The 26174-nt window shown below is 37.7% G+C and overlaps 1 protein-coding gene across 2 annotated transcripts; it reads right to left on the reverse strand.

Moving 5' to 3' along the window:
- Positions 1-16920: 16920 nt before the first annotated feature.
- LOC141612057 (sm-like protein LSM36B) lies at positions 16921-23574 on the reverse strand. 2 transcript variants are annotated; one of them, XM_074430758.1, is made up of 4 exons: positions 23444-23574; positions 23211-23334; positions 17362-17475; positions 16921-17282 (listed from the first exon to the last, which is right to left on the reverse strand). In XM_074430758.1, exons 2-4 carry the CDS (start codon positions 23323-23325, stop codon positions 17230-17232), a joined length of 282 nt encoding a protein of 93 aa, XP_074286859.1. In that variant the 5' UTR covers positions 23326-23334; positions 23444-23574; the 3' UTR covers positions 16921-17229. The 2 variants fall into 2 exon arrangements, with proteins under 2 accessions (XP_074286859.1, XP_074286858.1); XM_074430757.1 differs by having other exon boundaries at positions 23211-23325; positions 23444-23572.
- Positions 23575-26174: the final 2600 nt, after the last annotated feature.

Consider the following 26174-nt stretch of genomic DNA (forward strand, 5'->3'; position numbering starts at 1 on the left):
GAATGATACCATCCGTAATACATGCATTATGACCGAGTACAACAAGAGTTTCATCCGCCGGTTGCTGGACATCGAGGGCAGGTACAGGAGCTACCTTGAGGACGCTCGGACCGCACTCAAGGACGCAAAAAAAAATGGCTTGACAGAGCAGCAGTTGTTGCAGCTATATGACGATAAAGCAACTGCTGAACGAAACCTCCAAATAGCTAAGGAGGAGAGGATGGATATCATAAAAGAGAATAATACTCTCTATGCATATCTAAGAATTGCATTTTTATCAATGTAATTCGTTTTTTAATTTATGTATTTATGTATTTATATATATATATATATATATATATATATATATATATATATATATATATATATATATATATATATATATATATATATTAAGTTTATCATGCATTCCTCTCTATCATCTTGCTTCTTCTTTGTTTTATTTTATTTAATTTGTTTTACAAGCTAATAAACGCAGAAAAACAACAGTGACAAAACTAATTAAGCGAATAATACTTAGAGAAAGAACATAATGATTGATAAAAACACATGCAAATGAAATAACTAGAGAAAGAAAATAATGACTGAGATGACAAAACTTAAATTAAATCATGCATATTTACCTGATAATTAGAGAAAGTAAGAGACGATGAAACCAACAGTGACGGCGAGATGATAAAGCGACGATGAGAAAGAGAGAAAGAGACGATGAGAAAGTGTGTGTTTGTGTTTGTGTTTGTGTTTGTGTTTGTGTTTGTGTTTGTGTTTGTGTATGTTTGTGTTTGTGTTTGTGTTAGGTTTGTGTCTTGTGGCTGTAGTTGATCTGTGTTTGTGTGATTTATAGTATGGAAAGTATTGACAACGGTTGTTAAACAAAAACCCGTTGTCATTACAGAATATATTAACAACGGGTCCATAGTAAACCGTTGTTAAAAAGTATTAACAACGGGTTTATAAATAACCGTTGTAATTACTTTTCACTAACTTTGCGCCAAATTATTAACAACGGTTATGAATGTTTGACTCGTTGTTAAAACCTATAACAACGGTTATGGAACCATAACCGTTGTAATTAATTTTAGTAAAATTCGCGCCATCCGTTCTACAACGTCTTATGGTGATTTTCTTGAATAAGCGTTGTTAAAGGGGCGTTGTAGTTGCCTGGATTTGTAGTAGTGCAAGGACTACCGGTATATCGGTCCCTTCAACAAATAACTCACAAGGACTAGCAGTTCGGTCCCTTCAATCAAAATACAATAATCACCAATACTCATAAACAACCCAACTCCATGTCCTTAATTCCACATCCGTAATTACAATCATGATATATAATTCAACCACATATATATAAACAATTAGCAATCACATAAATATAAGTTGAGTAGGATAATCCCTACCTGGCAAGCAAATACTCCAACTACGCAATTCGAATAATAGCAATCCAATTAAAAAAGCCTCTCACAACTCCGTCACCTAATAAAATAATGATTTATCCAATATTAATTATTTATACTTTATTTATAATTCAATATCAAATATACATTAATTACTTATTATCAATTATAATTACGATATTCTAAAACCCGATCAAATTACAAAAACCCGAGTCAATCACTCACCTTGTGATAACCCACGTCATATATCAACACACCCCACAACTTCAACACGGTTTGAAAACCGTGTTACACCACCCCCACTTAACCCGTGTAAAAACCCATCACCAACACCCCAAACAACCCACAGCACACCACCACCTCAGCCCCACCGTGACCACCACCCCACCACGACTGACCAATCCCCCCACAAACCACCACACTTGGCCCAAAATCCGAGCCCTAGCAACGATCACCATAACCTTACCAATTTACCGAAAACCCGACATCAACAAACACCGCATACAAAGCACCTCGCCAACACCACCACTACCACCTCTGGACACCACCATTGACACCTCTGTCCCACGGTGACTCAGGGGTGGTCCCCTTTTCCCGGTACAGCCACCAACACGTCCACGGTTCCTGTCTTAAGATGGTAACATCCTTCCCCTATTTTCCTCTGTCTACGCTCAACTCCGGCCACTACCTACGCAAACCACCACTTCCGACCACCCTATAGCCACCGCTAGACTCGCCCTACCACCACGAGTACAACCATACCTAATTCGAGTCTAAGTCGAGTCACAATAGCGGTTAATTTGTGCTTTATTCGAATTCAACCACCATACAACCACCCACGAAAACCCGCCTGAAACACCCCTCTCCCGTCGGTCAAATGTGGTCAAAGAAGGTCAACTGTGGTCCCTGGTGATCCACGGTCACAACTATGGTTACGGTTCATCCTACGGTGGTCTAGTTTACGAGTTATAGTATAGTAAAGAGTATACATGAGACGGTCTTATCTCGAGTTAATTAGCATATCCAATGTCGATCCCAATTCTCTCCCCTTTGTGAATTCTTCAGATTTATTACGATTAATATGGTCTATGGTTTCAACTATTTATATAGGTAGGTTAAGGTTATAAGAAATTAATTAGGAAATATGTAATTTACCATAATATTAATATTATACACTTATATTATTATTATTAGTATACTAGTATTACTATTATAATTATAACATAATTATCGAGTATTATTATTCTATAAATTATCGTAATTTGTTATTGCTCAATTGTCATCCCGACTCATTGTTCTATTATTTTATTAATTATTTCCATCTAACAACATAATCCGCAATTATTATAATTAATAAATATAATTAATCAATATAATTTATAAAATATGATTTATAAAATATAATTAAAATACGGGGTATTACAATTGGTGTCACATAATACTACCTCTCATTCCACCTCCTACTATCACGACTACTGAACCCTCTACGCCTTCTCCTCATCTTCCCAATAATTCTCCTCGTCCAAGACCTCCTATAACCCAAGTATATATCCGTCGAAAGCCCACTACCCAACCGCCACCATCCACTCTACCGTCCACTGAACCTACTCCCGACGCCCCACCTACAACACCCACCTCTATTTCCACTTCTCCCATGCCGCCCCCCGCTCCAAAACCCTCCACAATTCCCACCCGCACTGTTGTCACATGGCTGGATCATGGCATTCATAAGCCCAACCCACGATATGCCAATCTCGCTCAAGCTTCAGTCACACCAACATCCTTACCAAACACCGTCAAACAAGCCCTTGTTTCCTCGCAATGGCGACAAGCAATAGAAGACGAATTCCAAGCTCTTATCAAGAACAATACCTGGTCTCTTGCTCCTCGTCACCAATCTCAAAATGTAGTCGGCTGCAAATGGGTCTATCGCATAAAGTATAATCCCGATGGGTCCCTCAAACAGCACAAAGCTCGTCTCGTTGCCAAAGGCTTTCGCCAACGTCCAGGTATTGATTACACTGAAACATTTAGCCCAGTGGTCAAGCCCACCACCGTTCGGCTAATTGTATCTCTCGCTGTAACTCATTCATGGTCCCTACGCCAACTCGACGTTAACAATGCTTTCCTACAGGGCACATTAACCGACAATGTCTATATGGCCCAACCGTATGGATTTATTGATGAGTCAAAACCAGATTATGTTTAAATAAAGCTATTTATGGACTAAAACAAGCTCCTCGGGCTTGGCATATTGAACTCAAAACCTATCTCCTTTCCTATGGTTTCAGACAATCGATCTGTGACTCGTCATTATTTATTTTACAAACGAATACCACCCGTATCTATATGCTTGTCTATGTTGATGACATCATAGTTACAGGACCTAACAATGCCCACTTACAACAATTTGTCACACATTTAGCAAACCGCTTCTCCATTAAAGACCTTAGCCCACTCTCTTATTTTCTCGGTATTTTTTTTGGTGAAATGTAAGAAATCTCATTAAGCACAAAGACTATTACAAGCTAAATAATTAGGTTTATAGGATCAAACTACATTAAAAGATTATACAATGATAAGTGCATTGATCCAATTCATCTCTTGCTCATAATTCTTCGTATTCAGCTTCACCCTTGCTTGAACCTTCATCAATCTGAGAATTTGAGTAATCAACGTAGCAGGTTTCAGCAGAATTCCTTCTGTTCTGGCACTATTGCGTTGCTGCCAGATTGAACAGTACACTGCCATGAACGCAAGTGTACAAACATTCTTCTTGTAAGCCGGCCATTTCCTTCTACCTATCCAAATAATACCATTCCCGATTGGGCTGGGATTTGCAGGGATAAACATATAGCCTCCAACACAATTTTGGTATACCTGCATTCTTGGAATAGATGACGGATATCCTCCTTCCCATTGTCACATATGCAGCACTGGTCATTAACAGTAACACCATGCCTAAAGAGTTTATCTTTGACATTCAGAGCCTTCCTGAGCATAAGCCAACAGAAGAAACTGTGTTTAGGTACCATCCAGCTCTTCCAAATTAACCTTGCCCACCCAACCTGTTGATCTTTCTGCCTTAGCCACTCATAACCTAAGCTGACAGTGTAACCTTTCATGTCTGCAAGCCAACAACCATTGCTGTACCCAGCAGAGAAAACATCCCTAACTGAGCAAATTATCTTCCAGTTTCCACCCATGTGAGTCCTAGGATTGTGATTAACCCACTCATTGCCTTTCATATAAATTTGGTGCACCCATTTAACCCACAAACTGTCAGGCTTACTATATATCCACCATACCAACTTCCCCATTGTAGCTGTGTTCCAAGTAAAGCTATTTTTAAGTCCAAGTCCACCCTCATTTTTGGGGGTACAAACCTAGTCCCAATTAACCAAGGGGGTTCTCACATATATACAAGATCCATCCCAAAGGTAGTTCCTACAAATGCTATCAATCTTCCTCAGAACACCTTTAAGTATTAAGAAAATGCTGGTCCAGTAGGTGTAAAGAGAGGTAAGCACAGCTTGAACCATCACCAACCTTCCTGCATAAGATAATTTTCTGGCACCAAAAGATCTAATTCTGTCCACAATTTTATCAACTAATATTTGACAGTCCTTCTCGGTATTGAAGTCACACCAAACCATCTTGGTCTTCATCTAAATCAGCCTAAATATGTTCATGATCTTTTACTTAAATATAACATGTCCAATGCCAAACCAATCACAACCCCTATGGCTGCTGACACACACCTCATTCGTGAAGACAACAAACCAATTCATAACCACTCCGACTATCGAGCTATTGTTGGCAGTCTCCAATATCTATCCCTCAACAGATCTGACATCGCTTTCACCGTCAATAGGCTTGCACAATTTCTTCATCATCCAACCTCAAATCACTGGTCTACTTTGAAATGCCTACTACGTTACCTCCAGGGTACCCAGACCTATGGCATGCAACTTCATCGCCTCTCTCCCATGTGTTTACATGCTTACTGCGATGCCGACTTTGCAGGTGACAAAGAGAATTATCTCTCCACCTCTGGATACATCATCTACCTTGGACGTAATCTCATCTCCTGGTCATCCAAAAAGCAACGTAGCCTTGCTCTCTCTAAGACAGAAGCCGAATTTCGAGTTGTCGCAGCTGTTACAACTGAAACTCTTTGGCTTCGCAATCTCCTCACTGAGCTCAACATTGTAATCACTAAAGCACTTGCGCTATACTGTGACAATATGTCTGCCACGCTTTACGCCAAAAATCCAGTTTTCCACTCCAAAATGAAGCATATGGCTCTCTCATTTCACTTTGTTTGGGAACAGCTTCAACTTGGTCGCATTCGTATACAACATATCGCTAGCAAAGACCAACTGGCCGATGCTCTAACCAAACCACTTCCCAAAGCATCGCTTCCATGAACTACGAGACAAGATTGGACTCCTGTCTGCAACGTCCATCTTGCGGGGGCGTATTAACAGAATATCTTCGATATCCTCCATATCTTCCACCTCCAAAGATATCTCGACATAAACAGCAACATATATTTTAGATAATTGCATATATTGTAATTATAGGATGTATTCTTACACAAGACACCTATATTAGCCTAAATTACATGCTAAGTTTTTGTATAAATAGATTAGCATTCACTGTAATTATTATCATTCTGAAATACACAACACTTACCAATCTTATATCACACCACAAGAATACTGCCAAATACCGTCCGAAAAAAATGGTCGGTAATGAGAAAAAACGGTCGGCAAAGCTGATTACTGACCGATTTTAGAAATTTTCCGACTAAGAAAATCGGTCGGTAAAAGGAAGGCTTATAAGTTTGCCAAGGTACACCTTTTAAGTAGACATGGTGCAGCCATCTTACCCAAAACTTATCAGACTTGACACCTAGCCACTAGACGAGCTTGCCAATGGTTGCTATATTCCATTTCTGACTCTCCTTTAGACTTCATCCACCTTCCTTCTTAACCGTGGTGCTTTGTTATGCTCAGTACTGCCCTAACTTATACTATTAACTTTAAAGTCAAATATATTTAAGTGAATTTAAGTTAATAAAAGTAAGCTAAGTTAAATTAATTTAATTTAATACAACGATCATTACCGTTTTCGTCTAAGAAAAACCGTTCCTAGAAAATTACAGTGCCTGCAGATAGTATCGACAGTCTCTTTATAAAATACTTAGTTCCAGTGACGACAACATGGTCCTCCACCAATGCTCTTTTGCTATGCTTGCAAACACAAATCGGGTCTCATGGTGTTGCTTGTAGTTGTCCTATTGAAGTATTGTATGCATGAATACATCTTCACTATAAGCTATGTAGTATATGCGTAGTACTCTTTCTTTTGAACTGGGAGTAACAACTTGTTACTCTAATGATACGTCCATGTTTGTTATGTTTTTTTTTTAAACATTTTTGTTCTTTAGTTAGGCTACTTCTGCTACAGTTAGCCTGTATTTTAGTCAGCATAGTATATGCTTAGTGCTTTGGAGAGATTTAGAGTACTCATTCTATTTTCAGGGTTTGTTTTAAAGGTATATCTATGCAATGTCATCCTAAGCTACTGGCAGCTTTATTGGCTATTTTTACTCGCTATTTTGTAATGCAAATGAATGGTTAACAAGTACCTTTATAAGTTTGTTTCTCCGCGCGCGGATACCTTAGATACGTTTTGTATTGTTGTTGAAGCTATTAGGTTTGCGTATAATGATAATTACAGTTTTCTTAATGTACCATATAATTGATTAGTTTGCGTCAGATTTAGACACACAATTTATTTGTCCTTTGTATCTCCCGAAAGAGATATTCATCAGTCACCCAAAGCAAAGCGTCTATAATGTGGTTTAAAGGTAGTATTTGAAGGGTAAATGAGGTAGAAATGTTATCACATCTCCCACGGTACCAATAAGAAGCTACACAAATGAAATATTAATCAATGTTCCTCAGCAAAGGCACCATAATCACCACTTACAAACTCAAGCAAATATCATAATTGAAGAGAGGTCATGCTCATTGTCAAGTTGTATAAGCATTCTGAGTCGAACACAAGACCTCTTTCTCGCCTAGTTCATTGTTCTATGTTAGTATGTTACCTAACAATTAACAATAGTAAAGCCAATGACATTTATTCAGAATTGAAATAAATAGGGTTTATAATGAATTTAAGTATCAATATTAATAATACATGGAGGTTAACTTTGATGCACATAAAGTTGATCATTGAATAAAGATATCAAACTAAAACAATTGAACCATTATTCTAAATCAAATTCATTGCACTTAACGTAGGATGAGAAACGTTTCACAATAACCATTGCTATTCAAAGTTGGAAATTTAAGGCTTTAAATAGCCACTTGAAAATCGAACATTTCTCCCAAAACCATTGCTGAAAAAACTTTCAAAAAACTCGTGGTGGCATACCAATTTGTAGCACCGCATACATGTATCATGACTAATGTGCCAGGCAGGATGCAGTCGACTGGTTTTCCTCCAACTTAAAAGCTGATAGGTAAGAGGCTGTGTCAGAGCCAAATTCAATTTGAGCGACTCCTAAGAATTGGCCGTGGGCACGTCACTGGCCAAACACCAAGAACAGGATAACCTAGGTGTGTTAATGTGTTCTGCAGCGGAGATAGGTCTCGCGGAACATATTGACCCTACTGCGTCTTGGCGGGCACATTAGTCATGATACATGTATACGGTGCTACAAATTGGTATGCTATCAGAAGTTTTTTGAAAGTTTTTTCAGTAATGGTTTTGGGAGAAATGTTCGATTTTCAAGTGGCTATTTAAAGACACAAATTTCCGACTTTGAATAGCAATGGTCAATGTGAAACGTTTCTCATGTCATCCTACGTTAAGTGCAATGAATTTGATTCAAATTAATGGTTAATTGTTTTAGTTTGATATTTCTATCCAATGATCAACTTTATGTGCGTCAAAGTTAACCTCCATTTATTATTAATGTTGATGCTTAAATTCCTTATAAACCCTATTTATTTCAATTCTGAATAATATGTCAGTGGCTTTGCTATTGTTAATTATTAGGTAACATACTAACATAGAGCAATGGACCAAGCGAGAAAGAAGTGTTGTGTTCTGAAGACAATGAATATGACATCTCTTCAATTATGATGTTTGCTTGAGTTTGTAAGTGGTGATTATGGTGCCTTTGCTGAGGATCATTAATAAATATTTCATTTGTGTAGCTTCTTGTTGGTCCCGTGGGAGATGTGATAACAATTCTACCTTCGTTACCCTTCAAACACTGCCTTTAAACCTCATTACAGACGCTTTGCTTTGGGTGACGGGTGAATATCTCCTTCGGAAGATATGTAAGGACAAATAAATTGCATGTGTCTAAACCTAACTCAAACTAATCAACTATATGGTACATTAAGAAAACTGCAATTATCATTATACGCAAACCTAATAGCTTCAACGACAATACAAAACGTATTTTGGAAAACAACTAGTTCAACGAAAATGCGAACCAAATTATATATAAACAAAAATTTGGTATGTAACTTTTTATCGTAACTTCACTAAAAATTCTCATTTTATGGATCTTTTTTCAACAACAACAACAACAACAACAACAACAACAACAAAGCCTTAATCCCAAAATGATTTGGGGTCGGCTAACATGAATCATCCTTTAGAACCGTCTATAGAAGAACACACCTCAAAAAGCGAATAGAAAAGGGAAAATGAAAAACAAAAAGAGAGCGGAAATGTAATGGAAAGTCGAGGTAAACTTACAGGTTTTAAAATCGAATTCCGGATTTCTTTTATAAAAACTTAAAATTTAAATCGAGAGCAAACATTAAAACAATTTTAAAAACCGAAATAGAATTAAGGATCCGGAATGCCTTAAAAGTAAACCAAGTAAAATATATAAGAAAGTGGTTGGTAAAAAAGTGTAATAAAGGAGAGAACAACAAATAATTTAATTTTTAAATTAAATAAAAACACTAAATATGTCAAAAAAAAACATCAAATACTAAAAATCCACATGTATCTTTTCCCTCCATTGTGCCCTCTCCATCACCATACTCTCCTCAAGCCTCAGAAATCTCATATCTCATATCTTGCTCTATCACTCTCAACCATGTCTGTCTCGGTCTTCCTCTACCTCTAGGGACCTTTTCTGTCCTCCAAGTCTCCAGCCTCCTAACTGTGCGTCCATAGGTCTCCTTCTCACATGTCCAAACCATCTTAGTCGGTTTTCCATCATCTTGTCCTCTATTGGCGCCACTTTTACCTTTTCCCTAATCACCTCATTCCTTAATCGATCTTTCCTTGTATGTCCGCACATCCATTTCAACATACGCATCTCCGCCACGCTCATCTTTTGAATGAGACAATGTTTCACGGCCCAACACTCAGTCTTACTCCTGCTCAGCCTAAACCCACGAGTCTCTAAAGTCTGCCTCCACAATTCCAACTTTCTCTCCACCCCCTCTTCCGTCTCATCAATCAACACAATATTATCAGCAAACATTATACACCAAGGGATGTCGTCCTGAATATCCCTTGTCAACTCATCCATAACTATAGCAAAGAGAAAAAGACTAAGTGCGGAACCTTGATGCACCTCGATGGTAATGGGAAATTCTTCCGTTCTCCGAACATTAGTGCGAACACTTGCACTAGCCCCCTCATACATGTTCTTTACGAGGTCAATATATTTTCGAGACACACCCTTTCTCGCCAAAGCCCACTAAAGTACTTCTCTTGGTACCCTATCATATGCCTTTTCCAAGTCAATAAAAACCATATGCAAGTCCTTCTTCTTGTCCCGATGGTATTCCATCACCTGTCTCATGATAAAAATCGCATCCATAGTTGATCTCCCGGGCATAAATCCAAATTGGTTATCCGAGATGTCTACACATCTCCTAAGCCTTTGCTCGATTATCCGCTCCCATAACGTCATCGTATGACTCATAAGTTTAATTTCCCGATAATTGGAACACTCTTGAACATCACCTTTGTTCTTGTACAAAGGGACAAGAGTGCTTCTCCTCCAAGCTGATGACATCTTGTTGCTCCCTCCAAATCTTGTTGAAGAGCATGGTTAAAAAAAAATATTTGAACATGATTTCTAATAATTAGGAATTTTAGGATTAATATTTGATCAATAATTTTGACTTTTAATAATAATAAAATATTTACTTTAGTAAATTTCATTTTTAAAAATAAGATATGTGGTTAATGTTGGAGTAAAGATGCAGCAACAATGAAAAACGAAAAGAACAGAAGAGATATAACCCGAATCGAAGTGCCGTGGTAACGGAGCCACTGCCTTGAAAACTATATTCCGGTACGACCGTGGTGGCGATCAGCTAGTGCCGGTAGTTCCCCAAGGATAACACTACAGTCTCCAACTCAGTTTCGCCCACTCGGGACTGTGAGACTTGGAACGAAGATAACTATCATTACCCGAAATTTAAGAGAAGAGAAGAAAAAGAGAGAGAGAGTGATTGTTGATGTGTGTTACGGAGAGATGCGAGATGATCTATTTATAGCGAAAAAGATCGGCAATGAGCCAAAAAAGCGCTCCACAAATGCAGCAGTCAAAACGGAATTAGTGGAGCATTAACAGCTCTTTAATCGCGCCACTAATACTCTCCATTGACTGACTGTTACAACTTCCAGTACACTGAATGTGGACAGCCCACTACACACAAGCCCAAAAAAGATTAAAAGGGGGCCTTTGGCCCGCACCGCAGGTGCTCTACCCAAACCCGAGCCCGAGCTCGAGCCGGGCCGGGCCGGCGCGCGCGCGTGTGTGTTTGGACCCAAACCCACAGGCCCAACAATCCCAACAAAAGCCTCCTTGGTCCACACAATTGGCTAGTGATAGACAAAAGACAATATAAACACAAGGAGACCAAGCTACTCCACCGATGTGGGATATCAAATGGAATGTTGGACAAAGCAACTTGGCTTTTACAGCCATCATTTCCAACAATCCCCCACAGATGGCGAGAAAAAGCAAAGAGAAGAAATTCCTGGGTAAAGGAAGGATTGGATACTTAGGTATCAATATCTTACGATTTGAATTGACACTTTAGTGAAATGAGGAAACAACTTACTTACAGCGAGAGAATATCTTGCGATTTGAATTCCTAGCTGAGCTTCGGTCGATACCCCCCCACAACACATATCATACCTTCAGAATTAAGATCGTTCCGCGAAAGTGCAACGCGCTCTTTTAGAGTTATGCGTTTATCTCGGTACTAATAGATGTGTTCAGAAGACTTCTCATAGTCTAATGATCGTTACACCTACGTAGGTGACTCAAGTGCTTCTCAATAGCACTTCTCACATGAGTCATTAAGGACCCAAGTCCAACCTGGTGTATGATCCATCAAGTGCGTCTCAAAAGCACCACCATAAAGGCTATGAATCATACAACGCCATAGGAATAAGCTTTAGACCTAGTCAAGTCTCACTCTTGACCTAAGGACTTAAGCCCCATTCCCCTCGACGTATCAACGACTAGTCTCCTAGCCAGCCCTTTAGTAAAGGGATCAGCAAGATTGTTTTCGGACTTCACATAGTCCAAAGCAATCACTCCATTGTCTTGGAGTTGTCTAACTGCAGCGTGCCTTATTCGAATGTGTCTCTTCTTTGAATTGTAGACACTATTCTTTGCAACACCAATAGCAGCCTGCGAGTCACAGTGCAGGGAGACCGGTGTTAGCCGTCCGCCCCACACCGTATATCGCTAAAAGGTTTTTCAACCATTCACCTCTTGTCCCGCCAACTCAAGAGCTATGAACTCCGATTCCATGGTAGAGCGTGCAATACAAGTCTGTTTAGAAGACTTCCACGATATAGCACCTCCACCCATGGTAAAGACATAACCACTAGTAGAACAGATCTCATCGTTACACTGCAACCCGATTCGCATCACAATATCCCTCTAACGCAGCAGGAAATTTACTATAATGCAAACATAAGTCAACTGTTCCTTTTAGGTATTTTAGTAAACGACGAAGAGCATTCCAGTGTTCATTGCTAGGGTTATGTGTATAACGACTCAGTCTACTAACTGCATAAGCAATATCTGGTCGAGTACAGTTCATTAAAAACATCACACTACCTAGGATTTTAGCATACTCTTCTTGGGAAACACTCTTGCCCAAGTTTTTACACAATGCTACACTAGGATCATAGGGTGTTCTAGCAGGCACATCATCAAAGCGATTAAACTTTCTCAACACTTTTTCAACATAGTGAGATTGACTTAGACAGATTCCATTGGGGTTTCGGATGACCTTAACTCCTAGGATAACATCAGCTTCTCCTAAGTCCTTCATCTCAAATTGTGATGACAAAAATTCTTTGGTTCTAATTATCACCTCTAAATTATTACCAAGTATTAACATGTCATCAACATAAAGGCATATAAGCACACAATCAGATTCTATTACTTTTGAATAAACACATGAATCAGAATTGTTAACCACATAGCCATTACTTATCAAAGTGTTGTTAAATTTCTCATACCACTGTTTAGGTGCTTGTTTCAGTCCATAAAGAGACTTGTTCAGTTTACACACTTTACTCTCTTGACCCTCAATCACAAAACCTTCAGGTTGAGACATATAGATCTCTTCCCTTAGTTCACCATTCAAAAAAGCGGTTTTAACATCCATCGATGTATAACAAGGTTATGAATAGCGACCAAGGCGATAAGAGTCCTAATAGTCGAAATTTTGGTCACAGGAGAGTAAGTATCAAAATAATCAATACCCTTCTTTTGTGTAAAGCCTCTAACTACAAGTCTAGCTTTGAACCTCTCTATTGTGCCGTCAGGTCTCATTTTCTTTTTAAAAATCCATTTACTTGTAATGGGTTTACTACCTTTAGGTAAATCAGTCAACTCCCAAGTCTGATTTGACACAATAGAGTCAAGTTCACTTTTAATAGCATCTTTCCAAAAATTAGCATCAATTGATTTCATTGCCTCACTATACGTTTTTGGGTCATCTTCTATTAAAAAAGCTGAAACAAATTCATCACTAGCACAAACAAAGTGTATCCATGTTCGAACAAACAAAGTTGAAACAAAATCAGCTCCAAAGTTCTTTGGACATCTAGGTCTCTTAGTCCTTCTAGGTTCAACAACATGATCAATAGAAGAGCTACTACTAGCATGTGAAGAGATATCAACAGATGTAACAGGTAAACTAGGAGGTGAATCAACATTCTTCTGTAATGGAAAAACATGCTCAAAAAACACAAAGATCTCTAGCTTCAGATATAGAACGGTCACTTAAAGACATGAATCTATAAGCAGAACTATTTTGAGCATAACCTATAAAAACACAATCATAGGTCTTTGGTCCAACGGTAGGTCTCCTAAAATCTGGAAAACCCACTTTAGCCAAATACCCCCACACCTTAAGGTAACTCAGGTTAGGAGGATAGCCCTTCCAAATTTCATAGGGTGTCTTGTCAAGTTTCTTATGAGGTACACGGTTAAGAATGTGACAAGCCGATAGAATTGCTTCCCCACATATCGTCGAAAAGGCCGAACTTAAAAGCATAGCATTCATCATCTCTTTTAAGGTTCTATTTTTTCGTTCAGCTACGCCGTTAGACTGAGGTAAGTAAGGTGGACTAGTCTCATGTATTAAGCCGTTAGCGGCACAAAAGTCGGCTAGATAACTAGATTTATACTCACCACCCCTATCAGACCTTACCCTTTTAATTTTTCTGTCGAGTTGATTTTCGACTTCATTTTTAAAGTTTATAAACGATTGTTCTGCTTCATCTTTAGTCTTAAGCAGATAGACACGGGTGTACCTTGAACAGTCGTCTATAAAGGTGACATAATAATTCTTTCCACCTCTACTTGCCACATTTTTGAAGTCAGCTAGGTCGGTGTGAATTAACTCAAGAAGACTCGTATTCCTAGTTGTGACAGGTTTACTAGGTTTCTTTGTGAATTTAGCCTCAACACAGCTAGCACATTTAGAGAATTCTTGACTCGTCAAACTTGGAATTAAACTCATAGTTCTAAGTTTTTTAATATAGTCAACATTCACATGACCTAATCTACCATGCCAAACATCAATAGACTCTGCAATATAAGCAGAAGTAGATGCATTATTATTAAAAACTGAATCAGTGTTCAATACAAAAAGACCCCCAGACAGATAACCCTTGCCCACAAATTCCCCATTACGCGACATCAGCACAAAGGTTCTCGTAGACATGAACTTGTTCCATGATGGGTTTCCCGTCAGCCATCTGAAATTCCAGCCACTTACCCACAACATATTTCTTTTTCCCCGCATCATCAGCCCCATACTTGGCCTCTAAGGACTCCCATATCAGTTTGGAGGACTTATGAACCATAAATAGGTCAAAAAGGGTGTCGGTCATGTTGTTTAGAAGCTGGCATCTAACAAGTTTATTGTCCTTATCAAATTTCTTAATATCCTCTTCGTTTGACTTAACAACGATTTAGCGGGAGGGGTGTTCTCTACGGTCTCGATGAATGACCCTCTTTAACGAGAGCGGGCGGGTCACTAAACAAAGACATAATCAATTTCCGGTTGTTCGAAAAACATTAACAGATTTACGTGACCGGCGCTTATAGTTATGACCGTCTAATTTCTCAAGTTTAGTCAAATCGGAAGGGTTTTTGCTAAAATGCACGACATTGTTATTCTGAAATTAACAACAACAGATATATAGTTTTCAAATTGTTGGAGTAAAGATGCAGCAACAATGAAAAACGAAAAGAACAGAAGAGATATAACCCGAATCGAAGTGCCGTGGTAACGGAGCCACTGCCTTGAAAACTATATTCCGGTGCGACCGTGGTGGCGATCGGCTAGTGCCGTAGTTCCCCAAGGATAACACTACGGTCTCCAACTCGGTTTCGCCCACTCGGGCTCGTGAGACTTGGAACGAAGATAACTATCATTACCCGAAATTTAAGAGAAGAGAAGAAAAAGAGAGGAGAGTGATTGTTGATGTGTGTTACGGAGAGATGCGAGATGATCTATTTATAGCGAAAAAGATCGGCGACGGAGCCAAAAATCGCTCCACAAATGCGGCGAATCAAAACGGAATTAGTGGAGCATTAACGACTCTTTAATCGCGCCACTAATACTCTCCATTGATCGATCATATTACAACTTCCAGTACACTGAATGTGGACAGCCCACTACACACAAGCCCAAAAAAGATTAAAAGGGGGCCTTTGGCCCGCACCGCAGGTGCTCTACCCAAGCCCGAGCTCGAGCCGGGCCGCGCCGGCGCGCGTGTGTGTTTGGACCCAAACCCACAGGCTCAACAATCCCAACAAAAGCCTCCTTGGTCCACACAATTGGCTAGTGATAGACAAAAGACAATATAAACACAAGGAGACCAAGCTACTCCACCGATGTGGGATATCAAATGGAAAGTTGGACAAATTAACTTGGCTTTTACAGCCATCATTTCCAACAGTTAATTGCACATTAAGAGAAACCTATGAGCCAATTTGCTACATTTATAAGTTAAAGGACTTAATTGTACATAGTATCAAACTTATGGGGGTGATTTGCTATATTTCCCTATTTTTCTATAATATATCTTAAATTTACGATGAAATAAATTATGAGGCAAATTCACTATACTCCCACTATTAATAATTTACTTAAATCGATTGGTTAACTAATTGTTCATATATACTTTCTTTTGTTGTTAGTATTGTTGCTTTTATTACATTCGTTATTACTACTGTTACTTTCACTATTATTGTTACATAATTATTGTTACATAATTATTGTTACTTTTACTATTGCCACATTAACATTGATAATTTCACTACTCCCGTTGTTACTTCTATTAGTTTCACTACTCTTGCTCGCCGCTAATATCGTTACTTTGACTATTAAAATGATTACTATCATAGTACTATATCCAATATTACTATCATATTTTTCGCTTTGTATGCAGGTCATTTGGGGCACTTTTTCGTGTGCAATTAAACGTTCTTCTTGTTCTTGTTAATGCTTGGTGGGTTGTAAGAAACATATATTGCCACACTGCTACTTGTAGTAATTGGTCTTTTAATTTTAGGGAAAAGGGCATAATGATATTGGGGTGTCCAACATATTGTAGAAGATGAAATGTTTTTTTTCTTTTTTCCGAGTATATCTAGCTACTGAGTTGAAGAGCCATCAAATATATAGCTACTGAGTTGAAGCAAATCTGTAACTGGTGGCTTCAGAAATAATTCATTGTTGAACATGAAATACATTTGGTGGATGCTAACTTTGTTTTAGTCTGCCAATGCAAGTTTTGAGTTGCTCGCCACCTCATGTATTTCGTCTAGCATTTGCTTGCATTCGTGACACGCTGAAGCATCTCAAATGTTCGAACCATTTATGTTGGCTTGTTGAGGTTCCTGTCAGATGGAGTGGAAGAAGGGTGTTGATGCCTTGCATAACTAGGAGCAGTAATGGAGTCTTTTTAAAAAATATTTGCTGATAAATAATTTCACTAAGAATGTATTCTTATAAAAGTTCCTCTGTTGACATCTAAAATGAGGCCAAAGTCCTCTTGAATATAGAATAATAATCCAACATTAAAAACAGCATGATTAGAATTACAGTAATAATCCAACCCGGTGATCTGATATTCTAAAAGATCTTGAAAAGAAAAAAGCTCTACTTGCTAGACCGCCATAGAAACCAGAATAACTAACTGACAAAGGCAACGCAGTTTGCATCAATCTTAAACATTACCATCTCCAAAAGTTAGATTGAACATTCCTTCAATGAAGTAATTTCTAAAGTTGAGCTCCATCAGCGAGTGTCCTCTTTGTTGTACTGATATAAAGCACTGCATTTGGATAGGAGACATTAATTAATTATCTAGAAGAGATTCAAATGGGATACATATTCAGGTTCACTGTTCATACCATTATTCCCGCGAATGAACGCATCACCATATTTGTTTTTAAGCTGTCCATTGACGTACTCCTCCGTTTGCTCCATGGCAATATTCATGTAGCCATCAAGGCAAGCTAAAATGCCTGCATATATTTAATGAATTAACGCTTAACTTGATTCTCATGGTACAAACAAAACTAAATAACACAGGGCCTGTAAAACGGCATTGACCTCCATCACTTGCATTCAACTACCTCCTATTATTGTTTACATGAATCTCAATACTACTAAAAGTATATATCCAAAAAACTAGTACAGTAAAATTCAAATGAAGTTATCAAGGTCTTCAATGATTGGAATACCTTCTTAACATTGTCCATAGTAGTCTGGCATGGTAAGTACAAAAATTGTCTTCATATCGAGAACAAATGGTTCCATCATGCTAGCTAATCTTACTTCCACTCTTCACTTTTAGAACCATACCCATGTCAACACAACACAATGTGGATATACGCATGAATTCTGTACCCGGCTTGTATTAGTCCTAATCTGGCGGTCTTCATCAAAGGAAGGCAGATTGTTGAGAATGTGCTCATCTGCCAGGATTTAGTGAGATTGTATGGTAGGAAATCAGTCTCACCAAGGTGTATGATTAAAATTGATAGGAAGAAAGCATATGATTCTCTGGAGTGGGACTTCCTTGCTCAAATGTTGAGTCATTGTTAATTCTTCAACGAAAGATGAAGGCCGGCCGTGTCGGCGCCGGAGAGAGTACAGCGGTGAATTTTTCGTGAAGAAGAAGATCAGGGTTGGGTTATAGTGAAGAAGAAGAAGAAGAAGGGTGAAATACAATATTTTTCGTTTTGTTTGGAATGGTGGCGACGGCGTTGCATAGTTGTGAAAACTGAATAGTTGAAAAAAGTTAGGACCTAATAAAAGTTGACTAGTCAAATTTCTTTATTTTTAATTATTTTTGTTAACAAGTCCCAAGGCAACTCTTTGTTTCCATTTGCCAAGTTTAAAAAAGGTATAGTTTATTATTTATGTTTTTTTTTTTGGCAATCGACTTTATATACGAACTAGAATTTTTAATTTTATGGAAACTGTATGTTTATTTTTATTTATAAAAATAACATGTCGTGTCGTGTCAGTTCGTCAAGACACACCGTTGACCGTGCCGGGGTAATTCAAAAATTTCGTGTCGGACACGCCAACACGTGTCCGACACCGACACGTGTTGGAGTAACACTCCATGAAAGATCTTCCTCCATGCCCAACTGGAATTAATAGTTGGTTGGTAAGACCTCCAATTTCTGCCTTTCATATAAATATGGTCCACCCATTGTGCCCATAGGTGATCAGCTTTAGAGGCCAACCACCACACATACTTTCCTATCAAAGCCTCATTCCAGGTTGTGCGCCTTTTTATTCCCACCTGTTTCTGTGCTTACATACATGCTCCCAAACCACCAAAGGTGCTTCGATAAATGTCTCTCCACCACTCCACAGGTAATTCCTGCAAATGGCCTCTATTTTATGAATCACACTGACAGGCAATACAAAAATAGATGCCCAGTATTGATGCAAAGCCAACAGAACAGCTTTAACCATTACCAACCTCCCAGCATAGGAGAGTTTCCTAGCACCAAACTCTTGATCCTGCACACTATCTTTTCCACCGCAATCTGACAATCCATTTTCCCGAGTCTTTTAGAGCAAATGGGAATACCAAGGTATCTGAAAGGCAACTGTCCCTTGGAGCAGTTAGAAATTAGAAACTTTCAGCACCTCAGCAATCACATCATCTCCCACACCATTAAAGTAAATATTGGACTTGGAAGTGTTCATTTGGAGGTCACTAGCTTCAGAAAAAGTCTGGAAGGCTCTAAATAACAAATAGATTCAAGATCACCTCTACAGAATAGCAAAAGGTCGTCTGCAAATATGAGATGAATAAATTTTAGCTTTGTGCAAAGGGGATGATACCTGAATTTGCATTTCTCAGTAGCCACCTTAAGCACCCTGCTCAGATACTCCATAAACAAGGTAAAGACAAGGGGGACAAAGGATCCCCTTGTCTTAACCCCCTCCTGCCATTAAAGAACCCAGCCATTTGACCATTCAAATTTATAGTGAAGGTAGGAGTTGTGACACATGTCATGATCCAATTTTGCATAGTAACAAGAAAGTTAAGAGCACTCAATTTAACATTGAACTTTATACAGTAATCCCCGTGTCTACCACAGTGCCATGTAAGTTCCACTTTTCATTTTTGGCTGACATTTTCGTCACAGCCGTGTCAGTGTCGTTTCCGGCAAAGCCAAGTCAGACACGTGTCACGTGACACGTGTCGTGTCCGACACGCGACACAAATGAACTTATGCAAGTCAACCATAGGGTGATGACCAACCAGCCAGTTGTAGGAGTGTACCCCTTATCCCCTTTAAGCCAAGCATCCCCAGTATAAGCATTAATGAAACAATCTCTAACATGAAACTTATAGCTTGATTCCTAGACTGCCAAATCAGATACATGAACCTAGCAATGCTAGCAAGTAGCAACCACAATCTTCCATTGCAGATTAGATCTCTTCCTCATTGTTACACACCACTGCCATGTCAGCATAATAGGAATATCAACTTTCAGCCAGTTACTCAGCATGGTCAGTGTAGCAGCACTGTATTGACAAGACCAGTACAAATGATCTAAGTCCTCAACACCAGTACCACAGATGCAGCAAGTACAATCAGCACAGATACCCATATGCATCAGTCTACTCTTTGTACGGAGCCTGCCCCAAATTACCACCCATAGGTGAAATGAGTGCTTAGGAGTAATGAACAGTGTTACTCCGACACGCCGACACGTGTCGGCGTGTGACACGAAATTTCTGAATTACCCCGACACGGTCAACGGTGTGTCTTGATCAACTGACACGACACGACAAGACACGATATTTTTATAAATAAAAATAAAATTTTAAAAATAAACATACAGTTTCCATAAAAATAAAAATTCTAGTTCGTATATAAAGTCGATTGCCAAAAAAAAAACATAAATAATAAACTGAACCTTTTTTAAACTTGGCAAATGGAAACAAAGAGTTGCCTTGGGACTTGTTAACAAAAATAATTAAAAATAGAGAAATTTGACTAGTCAACTTTTATTAGGTCATAACTTTTTTCAACTATTCAGTTTTCACAACTATGCAACGCCGCCGCCACCATTCCAAACAAAACGAAAAATATTGTACTTTCACCCTTCTTCTTCTTCTTCTTCACTATAACCCAACCCAGATCTTCTTCTTCTTCACGAAAAATCCACCGTTGTACTCTCTCCGGCGCCGACACGGCCGGCCTTCATCTTTCGTTGAAGAATTAACATTGAACTTTATACAGTAATCCCCGTATCTACCAGAGTGCCACGTAAGTTCCACTTTTCATTTTTGGCTGACATTTTCGTCACAGCCGTGTCAGTGTCGTTTCCGGCAAAGCCGTGTCAGACACATGTCACGTGTCGTGTCGGCCACCGTGTCGTGTCTGACACGCGACACGCCACCTGGCAGCCGTGTCGGAGTAACGCAGGCTAGAATACATCAAATTTTGCATACGCCCGGTTCACTAATTCAGGGGCTGCAGAATACTATCAAAAACAGAGTGCGTGGGCAAGTAAAACTACCACTTGCCAGGAAGGATGAGGATTGGCTGAAGAGAAGAATGCTCATGTAACTCACGTTTTTATTGCTGTAGAATTATCTATTGTATGTGATTACAGGTTTCCCCCTTAATCACTTGAAATTATGTAATTGGTGCTTGGTTGGATTAATAAAAGCTTACATTTCCACACAAAAAAAAAAAAAAAAAAAAAAAAAAAAAAAAAAAAAAAAAAACTCATTCCCATTATACTTTAAAAAAAGTTGAAATATAACCAAGTGTTGTGAGTGCAGTGGAGCGCGGGTCACCCTCAAAGCATGCAATGGCATGAATTGCGAGGTCCCGGGTTCGACTCCCTGCATGGGCAGTATGCGGTTATTGCACGGGCACCTTCGGGGTCTATTAAAAGAGAGTGTCGGCTTAATGTGCTGTCGCATATCTCTCGGGGTTTGGTCTCTCAAAGGTGTATCGCCCTAGGTTGCTAATGAAAGATGTTCCTCGTTACTTAAAAAAGTTGAAATATTTCAAGTTTAGAAGTGTATTTTTGTTTTAAAGACGTATCCCCGCACCCGTATCCTTATTTTAGACACCATGACAGAGTCCCTGTTTCTAAAATTTTAAATCATGTTTAGTCCAACGCTTGGATATGTACATGTGTCCAACTAGAGAACATTATTGGAGCCCCTTCCCTATTACAAGTAGTAGAATGCTCTTATTTCCATATTAGATAATTTCAGTGTATTCACATGTTTAAGAAGTTTCTCTCTTAATAAAACAAGGAATTAGAAAGAACAAAAATAGGTGCAAAGGCTTTGGTTTCTATCACAAAATTCCCTCTTTCAATTGCTAAGCATAATCGTCAATAAGAGAATAAAATTTAACTTATATCAATCCTATGTCGAGGACGTTGGGCATTTAACTATTTAAGTAAGGTTGTCACTTCTAAACGTGTAGCGAGAAATTTGTCTACCTTAATAATTCAAAATTTACTCACCACTGGAACAAGTGACTGATTTCACATGCAAATTCATGATACAAAATTATCATAGTACCTCACGTGCTCCCTCAAACTGCAGATAATCAAGGTCGGATGTATCACGATGTATGTATACCGACATATACAACCTTACCCAGTTACCCCCACAGAACAGCAACTTTTTATAGATTTCCAAAAAATGATGCTAATTTATTACTCCAAAACAATTTCATCTTACACCAAACATTACTTGAAAGAGTAATAGCTCAATAAATTCCAAATTCTTGAGAAATCTACAATACAAGCTCACATGTGATAAGTGAAAAGTAATCTGAGAGCTCACTAAAAGCTTCACATATACAAATGAGCAACTAAAAGGCCAAGCCGAATCAAAGACACCAAAGTTCAGTACAGGATAACGGCAAGATATGAACTGACGAACAGCCGATTAAAAGGTTTGTAAATAATGCTGAAGCAATTAACAATCTTAAGACGATTGGTATGTAGGTTGGATGTGATGGTACAAACTTCCTATATACAATAAGGGATGTACGGGCTAATACATAAGAGTCATAGACGATCAAAGTCTTGCTCAAGATCATAAACTCATTTAGAAGGAATTTGGTCGAGTGTTCTGAAACAGATACAGAAACGTGATGAATTCAAAATCCACCTCCAACCATAGAACTTGGTACATGGCTCGTCTATGGTGTCATGGTGAGTGGCTTTCAAAATGATATTAAAAACAATGTCTGATTAAGTAATCTGCTCAAAAGCAGTAAATGCCTATGTCCTGAAACTCAAAGAAACGGCCACATACTTCATCCTGCTATAATCGCACAACGATTAACTCATCAGTGGCTACCAAAACCCAATACCCATCGCATCAAAATAATGCAACCACCTTGTGCAATTACGATGCTATTCCATAACATATTAACATCACCTGGCTTAAATATTGAACTTACTATAACTATAGCCAATAACTCGAAGAAAGTATACACCAATCACAACCTACAAGTATCAACAACAACAACAACAACATTACCCCAGTGCCTCAAATGGTTCCCGCAAATTGCGGGGTAAGGGAGGATCGGATGTACGCAATCTTACCCTTATTTTAGCAACACAAAGAGGCTGTCATCAACATTGATTTAAAAAGAAAAACAAGTAGTACTATAATCTTACTAATTACAGAAACTCAGTAGAACAAAACATCATAAACACAAAGGAGATTTGAAAGAATTACCTCGATAATCAACACCAGAATTAAGCTTAACAACAACAGGGCGGCCTCGAATTGATTTAAGAAAATCAGCGGGTGTCTTGGCGCTTCCTAAACCTTTCTCACTTCCATTACTCATCTTTACAATCATTACATAAATTAAACACAGGAATTAGGGTTTTGACTATATGGGTAAATCGCTAAAATTACAAGCATCATAAGTAATTAAAGCACAATCATCCATAGATATGATTTACCTGTGTGTGTGAAGATGTCTTCAATTTGTTACGGAAGATCAAAGAAACAACACAAAGTGTGTTTGAAGAGACTCCAGAGAAAATAAACCCCCACAAAAGCCCCTAAGCACACATTGATTGATTTTTATAGTTTTTTTTGCAGAGACTTCTGTTCTTTCTGGGTTTTTAGAGCTGAGCTGAACTGAACTGAATGGAGCTGAGCTGAACTGAGCTGAATTGAACTGAATGGAGTTGAACTGAACTGAATGAAGTTGAATGGAACTGAACTAAACTGAATAGAGCTGAACTGAACTGAATAAAGCTGAATTAAACTGAATTAAACTGAAATAATCATATTAATAATAATAATATTATTATTAAATATTATTGTTATTATCAACTATAATTATTAATATTTTTACTAATAATATTTTTAATAACAATAATAAATAATAATGTCATATTAATAATGATATTAGTAAAATAACTGTTTAGAATAAAAACACTCAAGTAAGCGTTGCTCGAATTCAGGTCGAGTCAACGCCCTCCTCTCAGATGGCACCTCGAGCCTATGCTTGCTCTCTTCGGATGGATCTTTCACGCGTAACAAAGGCCTCAGAGGGTACGCAAAAGGTCCTTCTCTAATGCCTTACGGTACTGGTGGATAGTCGAGACCTTGCTTGAAGCTAAGGTTTCTGTGCCCTCTTGTAGTAGCTCGAGTAGTCTTACTTCTAGAGAGAGGAAGTTGTCGGTGACAAGTTTTTACCATTGATTGGTGAATAGTGAGATATTTATAGGTTTCTATGTGTACCTCAAATGATGGTTTGGCAAGCACGGTTACCATATTTGCTATGAATACGCTTTACCGATTCGCGATTTGCTTATAGAAAATGTGTTACAACAGTAATCAACTTGATAGAATTCGCTTTTAACGATTCGTGATTCGTAGGGTAGCAAGCGAATTTGTAACCATGTTGGTAAGCTTGTTGACTTGTAAGACCCTGTATTGGCAAGTGAGTCAAGTCGGTTGGGCGTGCCTCATTAATAATATTAATAATAAATGTTATGAATTTTAATAATAATAATACCAATAATAATTATAATAACAACGACAACAACAACAACAACAACAATAATAATAACAACAACAACAACAACAATAACATTAACATTAATAACATTATTATTCATTTTAATAATAATATTCATCATCATCATCATCATCATCATCATAAATAAATAAATTATATTTAACATTATTATTAACAATATTATTAATTATATTTATAATAATAATAAATAATAAATAATATTAATATTAAAAAAATAGTATTATTGTTAACAAAATTAATACTAACTATTATTTAAATTAGTAAAGCTGAAATGAGTTGAACTTAATGGAGAATCGAATCGAATCGAATAATAGAGCAATCAATCAATTGAATCAATGGAGCTGAATCAAATCGAATCGAATCAATGGAGTGAATCAATCAATCGAAATGAATCAATAGAGTGAAATTTGAATCGAAATGGTGAAAATAAGCCAGAAAGAACAGGGCCTTACGCAAATCATTAAAAAATCACTCGTTTCTATAATTATCTATCTATACAATATAGTTAAAAGCCTAATTAAAGCATTTAATTTTAATCCACGTGTAATTTTTCTACTGGTTAATAATAATTTAATTATATTAATTACGTGATTATCTAACTAAAATTAATCTCTAAATACCATGTGTTACATACTTATAAAATACAAACAAAATAACAAAAATATTAGTTGCAAACACAAAAAAACAAATTAATACAAACTCTTTATTTTCCTCTCATAAATTTGGTATCAATCTACATATTCATTTAATTTTTATTTCTTCTATTTAATAGATGGTCTTTTGGTTTTTCCTCACAATTATTATACTTTGTATTTATTTCACCATAATTTTTTATCTCCCCCTTAGTTCACTTCAACATTCTTCTTCTCTCAAATAAATTCTTGAAATTAATTAGATAATTAATTACAAAAAATTTCTTATATAAATATTACAACAATCCTATTTTTCATTTTCATCCAAAAAGTTGGTGAGTAAAGTATGAATATATAACCAATTGAATTATTTAAATTTTTTATTCTTATTATGTTTTGAATTAATTAAATAAGAGTTAGAATCATACTCAGTATTTAATTATTATTTTTGTGTTTGTATTAAAATTGCAGGAGGATGACATACTCACATATCAAAAACATTGCATGAAATCTGGAAATAATGGTGATAAGTAGCATTTTAGTCGTATTTTACCCCGCATTTATACCTTATTCCGACTTGATTTTGTGTGCTTAAATGTCTAAAAAGCTCATTTAATTACTAATTTATACGGAGTAATAATTAGTCATATTAATTTATAATTAATAACTAATTGTATTTATGTATAATGTTAGTATTATTATTATTATTATATTAATTTAATGTGCAGGCAAGACGGGAAAGTGAGGCGGAAGAGCAAGACGGGATTATGAGAAGAAATGGCGGAGGTGAAAATAGGCTAAATCATGGAAAAATAAACTAAGTAAAGGAGCAACAAGCTAATTTCGAGACGGTCTTTCTTTGAGCTTTTACTACCACCTCCGGCCACCGTGGCAGCCACCACTCACCACCACTGACCACCCTCCACTTCCAACATCACATCCCAACCATCCACGACCACCATGGACCACCGCAACAGCCACCACGAACCCTTCTTCCACCCCTAGCCA

Source organism: Silene latifolia, chromosome 11, assembly GCF_048544455.1.
Source record: "Silene latifolia isolate original U9 population chromosome 11, ASM4854445v1, whole genome shotgun sequence".
NCBI classification, from domain to species: domain Eukaryota; kingdom Viridiplantae; phylum Streptophyta; class Magnoliopsida; order Caryophyllales; family Caryophyllaceae; genus Silene; species Silene latifolia.

Bases quoted from the DNA above. Each gene is read 5' to 3' on its own strand.
- LOC141612057 (XM_074430758.1), bottom strand. From the start codon at position 23,325: ATGAGTAATGGAAGTGAGAAAGGTTTAGGAAGCGCCAAGACACCCGCT. The intron at 17,476-23,210 runs GTAATTCTTTCA...AAATATATGCAG, and splicing joins TTCTGGTGTTGATTATCGAG to GCATTTTAGCTTGCCTTGAT. The intron at 17,283-17,361 runs GTATGAACAGTG...ATCCAAATGCAG, and splicing joins GTTCATTCGCGGGAATAATG to TGCTTTATATCAGTACAACA.